Source organism: Lygodium microphyllum, chromosome 6 (genome assembly GCF_053477565.2).
Source record: "Lygodium microphyllum isolate KBCC chromosome 6, Lygodium_microphyllum_v1.1.10, whole genome shotgun sequence".
In the NCBI taxonomy this organism is placed as follows: domain Eukaryota; kingdom Viridiplantae; phylum Streptophyta; class Polypodiopsida; order Schizaeales; family Lygodiaceae; genus Lygodium; species Lygodium microphyllum.
The window spans coordinates 105394592-105402473 of NC_141140.1; the positions used below are offsets into that span (position 1 = coordinate 105394592).

A 7882-nucleotide genomic window follows, 5' to 3' on the forward strand; every position below is an offset into this window, starting at 1 on the left:
TGTTTTGATGAGTGGCGGCACAAATATACATCGTGGACGTACTTTTGACATGGCATATCCCGAGTGACTGATACCTCCGTCGTCGTTACTCCGGACCACCATCTTTCTACCAACTAACCCCTTCCTTGTTACCCCGATGAAAGGCCCACTGAGGAAAAATCTTTGGCCTATGCTCTCTCTTCTCCCTATAGCACACTCTACCTTGATCACATAGAAGAGGTGGAAGGCTGGTTATCATTTGCATTGCCGCGTCCAAAACTTATTGTGACATAAGTGGAGTCGAGAGCGCTTTTCGGCTTGGCAACTCTCCTGGAGCACCATCCCTCGTTCACAAAGACATGGCTCGCTGTTTGTATTATGCGCACCAGCAGCAGGCGGCTCTGCTCGCTCCCTTTCGCCCTCTCTCGCAACCTCTGCACATGCCCCTTTGCCATCGACCCTTTATTGCCCTCCCATGGCCGCCTCGCGGTCCTTGCTCAGGAGATCCAGACGCTCTGCGACAGCGGCCACCTGCACACGGCTCTCGACGCCCTTCGCCTCCGGCTCGATGCAGACCGATTGCTACCAATTGTCCCATTCGGCACATATCTATCCCTCTTGAAAGCCTGCAGCAAGGCCAAGGAACTCGCTCCCACCAGGCACTTGCATGCCCTTCTCTGCTGCCAATTCCATGAGCCACCGGGGATTCTTGCTGACCAGCTCATTGCCGCATTTGCGAGCTGTGGTGCTCTGAATGAGGCACTATGCGTCCTGCTCTCGTTGTCTCATCGTTCCATCTTCTCTTGGAGGGCCTTGATATCTGGCTACTCCGCATGGGGCCAAGGCAGGGAAGCTTTGGAGGCTTATCAATCTATGCAGGAAGAAGGAATAGAGCCAGATCAATACACTTTTGTCAGCCTTATCAAAGCCTGTGCCATCGCTGCTGATCTCACACAGGCACAGAAGCTGCATGCTGATGCCATGAGAAGGGACTTCACTTCAGATGTCTTTGTTGGTAGCATCTTAGTAACCATGTATGGAAAGTGTGGAAGCATCTTGGAGGCTGAGAATGTGTTTGATCATATGTGTGAGAAGAATGTTGTGGCTTGGAGTGCTATGCTCTCAGCATATGTAGAACATGGTGAAGGAGCCAAGGCTTTGTTGTTGTACATGCAGATGCATCATGAAGGTGTCAGTTTAGACCAGCAGACATTTGTGATCGTTTTGCAAGCATGCAGTGCTCTTGTAGAAAAGAGCCAATCCATTGTTGAGGGCATTCAATCACCTGAAGTGGTAGCTTTGGAAATTGTGCAGAGCTTACATGCAGAGGTCCGACGTAAAAGGTTCCTCACAAATGTTTTTATTGGAAGCTCACTCATAAGTATGTATGGCAAGTATGGAAGCATTATCGAGGCAGAGAACGTTTTTGATGCCTTCTTGAAGCATGATGTTGTGTTGTGGAGTGCAATGCTCTCAGCATATGTGGACCAGGGATTAGCAATAAAGGCTTTACATTTGTACAGGCAAATGCAAGGAGAGGGAGTATATTCAGACAAGCAGACTTTTCTGATAACTCTTTCAGCATGTGGAAGCCTGGTAGGTACACAGGAAGCTATGGCTAATCAAGTGCATTCTACTCAAAGTATGCCTTTGGACATGGGTTGGGCATTACATGCAGATGCCCAAGGGATTGGCTTTGTTTCGGATATACTTGTTGGTAATGCAGTCATAAGTATGTATGGCAAGTGTGGGAGCATTATGGCAGCAGAGAATGTGTTTTCTGAATTATCTTATCGGGATATTGTATCTTGGAATGCAATGCTCTCAGCATATGTGGAACAAGTCCAAGCAGAAAAGGTGCTGCGCTTGTACAGGCAAATGCAAGAGGAAGATGTCCATCCAGATTGGCAAACATTTGTGATCGTTCTTCAAGCATGTGGTATCCTCAGTGGAAATTATCAGTTTGTAATTCAGGAGGGTCACCGAGTTCAAGTAACATCATTGGAGGTTGGGCGGGGTTTGCATGTTGATGCATGGAAGATGGGTTTCTCTTCAGATACTTTTGTTGGCAACACCATCGTTAGTATGTATGGCAAGTGCAGAAGCATTGTGGAAGCCGAACATGTGTTTAATAGGTTATCCAAGTGTGACACGGTGACATGGAATGTGATGATATCAGGTTATGCAGAGGAAGGCCAAGGAGAGAAGGCTTTACAACTTTACGGGCACATGCAGGTTGAAGGTGTCAACCCAGTGGAGCAGACAATAGTGATCGCACTTCAAGCATGTGATGCTGTCTTAGAAAAAGAGGAAACTTTGTTGCAGAAGGGAGGGTTAGCCCAGGTAACCTCTCTGGATATTCTGCGGGCATTGCATGCTGATGCTTGGAGAAAAGGGTATGTTTTAAGTGCTTTTGTTAATTGTTCTCTTGTTTGCATGTATGGTAAATGTGGGAGCATACTGGAAGCAGAGACCATGTTCAATGTGTTGCCAAAGGATACAGCCATGTGGAATGCAATGCTGTCAGCATTTGTTGAGCAGGCTCAAAAAGAAAAGGCCCTTCATCTGTACAGACAAATGCAGGAGGAAGGTGCCAAACCAGATGAGCGAACAATTGTCATTGCACTCCAAGCATGTGCAATCCAGGAAGAGAAGGGCCGAATAACTCAAACAAAGTCTCTGGAAATTGGACAAGCGTTACATGTTGATGCCCTTCAGAAAGGATTCACATCAGACATTTATGTTTGTAGTACCCTGGTGTCTATGTATAGCAAATGTGGGAGCATTGTAGAAGCAGAGAATGTGTTTGATGGGTTGTCTGATCACACTGTTGTGTTATGGAATGCTTTGCTTTCTGCCTATCTAGAGGTCAGTCAAGTAGATAAAGCTTTGCAAGTGTACTTCAAAATGAAAGCTGAAGATGTGATTTTGAATGATATCACAATTTTATCTGCAGTAGCAGCTTGCAGGACCACTGGAAGTGTGGAGATGTGCAGACAGCTTCATTTTGATATTGTTTTTGCAGGTTATGATCTGCTTCCTGAGTTTGGAACGGCACTTATCTGCACATATGGTGACTGTTCATGTATGGTTGATGCTCAAGCCGTCTTCAATGGAATGCGGAAGAAAGATGTTGCAGCATGGACTGCATGTATTAATGGCTATGTGCAGGAAGGAAATAGTCTAGCAAGCCTACAAATGTTTGATGAAATGCAGCCAGCTGGTATAATTCCTAATGGATTCACATTTCTTTCACTCCTTTCTGCTTGCAGTCATTCCGGTTTTGTTGACAAAGGCATTGAACTTTATGTATCTATGAGCAGAGATTATGGCATAGTTCCAATGGTTCAGCACTTTGTGACTATGATAGACCTTGTTGCACGTGTGGGTGAGTTTCAAAGGGTGGAACAGATATTACTGCATACACCTATGCATGCTGATTGGGCATTTTGGATGTGTCTGCTGAATGCTTGCCATACATATGGCCATGTGAAGCTGGGAAAGCAGGTTTTTGATCATGCAGTTAGTTTAAAACCCGAAATGGTTGCTGCATACGTTGTAATGTCAAACATCTATGCCGATGCAGGCCTATACGAGTGTGCAGCTGAAGTGGAAAAGTCACGATGGACAGGAAGTTTGATGACGGTGAAAGCTGGGTAAGGAAATTTCAAGTAAATCAAAGGACATGCTTTTTTCCTGTAAGAATTTGGAATTCTGTACATGGCCATCATACAGGACATGGTGCCAAGGCGAGTGTTGCTGAATTGCTCCTGCTTCAGCAATCGCATAAATATAGTGTTTCAAATGGTTTTGATTGGACATGATTATAGTTGTGTGATGGAAATGTGTCAAACATAGAGACTAGGAAACAGGAGTGGGGGAGCAGCCTGGTTTGAACTGACAGTAAATTTTGCCTAAGGTTAATGAGGACTGGATGGATTAAAAATTGAAGCCTTGGCATTTAAACTGAGAATCTCTCTCATACGCAGTGAACAGATTTGGCTTGACTTGTCAGGTGTGAGTAGGATGGACATGCGGTCTGATAGTACAGCCTCTACGTTCACTGTTTTCAATTAGACTAAAGGTTATGAACATTGATCCGGTAGCATGATGAAGTTGAGTGCACCAATCAAACTTGAGATATAATGTTTAATATTTGCATAGCCCAAACAATGATAGCTAGTTTGGGATTGTTCATACAAAACATAGCTATATGTACTCTATATAAGTGACGATCTTTTCAAGGGTGTGTACATTATGCAGATTTGCATACTCTTTCAGGTGTTTATAGTCTTGTAAGGCATGCCAGAAGTAGCTGATAACGATAATGACCTACAAGGTCGGGTCGCGTATCATACTCCATGATCAATCTGTTGATCTATGGTTTTACTGCCTAGGACATCATTTCAAAGAGCTTCAAAAACTCTTGATCGTGCATTTTAGTTTGGGGACTTCAAAAGCTCGTTATCATAAGATTGAAGCTTAAGGATATGGTGGGTTAAGTCGATAAGTACCTTTGGAAATACTTGGTGTGAATATTCTGTGGTATTATCATCTCAATAATTGGGACTAATAGCTTTAATATTAAAAGGCCCATGCTCATCACTGGCAACAAAGAAAGAGCTACAAAGATGGCAAGTTAAACCTCTGCAGAAATTCATTTTGCACACGAGTTGTTTCAGAAGCCAGTTTAAAGTGCTTGCATCAGACCAGACAAAGGCGAGCTTTGGATTTAATGACTCTAATGATGTGGGTAAGATTCCCTGATGAAAGACAGCTCAGGAACGTTTAAAACTTGTGCAATTGTGATATTAATGGATATTGTGACGTCATATTGTTTTCTGTGAAAACTTTGCATGGCACTACTCTATTTATGGAGTATGACTGGCTGGTGTGTTGATGTGTGTTACAAATCTAATTGGGTGCTGTTTTCTACTTGGTAGGACACTGTCTCGTATCTCTAGGCTCTTCATACCGAAAACCTTGACATCCTCTGTGATTTACCATATGATGCATAGTAGGGAGTGGTGGTGGTTGAAGGAGATACATTGACTGGGGACGTTTGTTGCTAGCATAAAAACAGAATACTTTTTTGGTTCATCGTCCATTTGAAGATCATCTAATTTGCATTTACCAGATGAACTGCTTTTAACGCTAAGATCATTTCAATTTCATTGGCTATGTTTTCTCACTGTAATTTTGCATCAGCAATGATATGGAGACATAGCTACGGTCTTACAATCATTCATTTCCCATGAATGGCGTAACCTTTATAGGATCGTATTAGTTTATGGTTTAGTCACAAAGGAACATAGACTAATGAACACAAGTGAATTAGATGTACCTTGCATGGTGAAAAGAACTCCCAAGTTAATAAAATGTCTCATGGCACCCAAAAGATATGTGCTTCAGCACTTACAGTGAACTTGGCACCCAATGTTGTGTCATACATGGTGGTTATCTTTCTTTGTCATTGATACAAGTTATCATAGCATGAATCAATTAAAAGTTTAGGTTAGTTTGAGCCATTCAGTATCAACAACATTTTACAAATAACATTGTGCTTACAACCACATGCTGGATGGTTTTTCTTGGGTCACATTTATCAATCTTTCTTGTCAAAAGAGCATCAACTCTAACCATCCTTTTGGGTGGTTATCCATGTGTAGAATGAACTCGGACAAGTTACCATGATAGCACTTTGATGATCTAGCAATGATGGCCACAAGAACAAGTATATCGTAAATATTAATCTACCAATTATGGTTGTGCATGCGATCAAGTGCCATATGACACTTATGGTTTGATTGTTGTAATGTTTAAATGGCTAGTGTTTTTCAAGAAGAACGTGTGGTTTTGATAGATTCAATCAAGGGGTTACTCGTGCCATGAGAACCTCTATGTACTCTTTGAATAAATAGTTTCCCATCTTGTACTTGCCATATGAATGTACAATGCATGACCTTACAGTGTCAATCCAACTCAAGAAAGGAGATTATTTGCTTGCCATATGAATGTACAATACATGGCCTTGTATGTGTCAATCCAGCTTGAGAAACGAGATTATTTTCTAATTTGATCAATGAGCATGAATTACTATTAGTCCATTTGTCATGGCACAGAAAGGTAATACGATATATGAGCTCAACGTATACTCTTATATTATTCAATCCAAAAAGCGGGACAACATAGACACATCCCAAGACTACACCCTCGTGAAGCCGCACATAAGAGGGTTCACCATTGGGTATAGGGAATCACACGTAGTGTGGAAGCAAGGCAGGGCTTTGAGTCACTACTACTCCCTATATAGGTACATTCGGTAGCGACGGCATGGTATAGCTACAAAGCCCTTACACTTACATGTCCTTAAAGTTGCAGAGATTGGAGTATCACCTCCCAACTTTATGACATCAATTACCATGCTTCAATGCCATGGATAGAGATTGAGCATTTCAAAGAGTTCCATACATTCATGGTAGTTGATTGAAAAATGCATAAATTATCAATAAATGGTACCTTACACTCCATAGAGAAATAAAGTGGCTAAGAAGAAAAACACAACCCTTACAAAGATGGCATGAAGCATGCTAAAATCCCAAACTTTGCCACTTCCTTTCTAGTTGAAGTTATTTAGTGTGTTAATTATATATTGAATAGGTGTCTAACCAAGGCTTTGCAAATAATTACACCTTATGAGGCTTGGCATGCTAAAAAGCCTTTGATTGCACATCTTTATGTCTTTTTATGCTCAACTTATGCTCATATACCAAAATAACAATGCATAAAATTGTATGATAGAGCCTTGAATGCATTTTTGTGGGTGAAGCAACAAAAGATAAAGGTTCTAGACTTTATAATCCTTTTGCAGAGAAAGTGATTAGTTGTAGGGATGCTGCCTTTGTCGAAAATGTGTTTCAACACTTTGATGTAAGTGGTGTTGAGGCTCCAAATCACACTCTTTTGAACCTTATTACTTATGATTATGTATGGTCTATGTAAAGCAATACGTTACTATCAGCCGACAGGTACTTGTCCAGATGCTACTCATTGTGATTTGTATCTTTTGGATTTTCAATGTAATAGGATATTTATGATTGCCTATTTTGGGATGCAAATAATAGGATCTAAAATTGTGTGTCGATTTTTTGAAGATTTGTATCTATTTTCTATTACTTCTTGATTCAAGAAGTGTGTGCACTGTAATGTAGATGTTCATGTGTATTCAAGTATGAATCTGTTTACTTGTTATTTCTTATTCTTGATTAAAGATGTCTGATAAGTTAGACCATTACACTTTGGCGATCTTGCCTTGTTCATGTTCCTACATGCTCATGATTTAGGCATTAGGATTGGAATGAAGGAATTTACTAGAATAGTCTATGGAAGTGCATGATTGTAATGGTAGTTATGATGTCTAGGGCACCTTGGATGGTTATCATTTATGTTAGGGTGACACTTGCATCAAAGGGATTGGATTCTGACAAGAGCCCAAGCATGAGAATTGAGAGAATATTTAAGAAGAGAGGCTCAATGTCTCTTATTTGAAGTAGAATTTGAAGTACATGCTAATGAACGAGTGCAGCTTGATGAAGAGGTGCAAGAGGATGAACCAACACACCAAAGGATATTGTACTAGAAGACATTCCATCCACAAGTGCATTAGGAGTAGAAGTCAATCATGAACCAAACGTAGATACACAAACCCCTCTTGATGATTTTAGGATAAGAATATGGGATGTTTTGTTACTAGGAACTACCTTCTTTGGTCCACCTACACAAAGACAATTAGTATTTAATCCATTTAGTCTTAGTAAAAAACCAAGAAGGATGATGACTCAGGTACAAGCACCTCAAAATCCTAGAGTTCAATCAATAAAATTTTAAGGCGAAAAGAAAGAAG

General features: G+C 41.1%; 1 protein-coding gene across 2 annotated transcripts; it reads left to right on the forward strand.

The window, feature by feature from the left end:
- Positions 1-258: 258 nt before the first annotated feature.
- On the forward strand, positions 259-5389 carry LOC148034903 (pentatricopeptide repeat-containing protein At2g39620-like). 2 transcript variants are annotated; one of them, XM_087679854.1, is made up of 3 exons: positions 259-2847; positions 3005-3202; positions 3566-5389. In XM_087679854.1, exons 1-2 carry the CDS (start codon positions 358-360, stop codon positions 3164-3166), a joined length of 2652 nt encoding a protein of 883 aa, XP_087535980.1. In that variant the 5' UTR covers positions 259-357; the 3' UTR covers positions 3167-3202; positions 3566-5389. The 2 variants fall into 2 exon arrangements, with proteins under 2 accessions (XP_087535980.1, XP_087535979.1); XM_087679853.1 differs by having other exon boundaries at positions 259-3202; positions 3566-5379.
- Positions 5390-7882: the final 2493 nt, after the last annotated feature.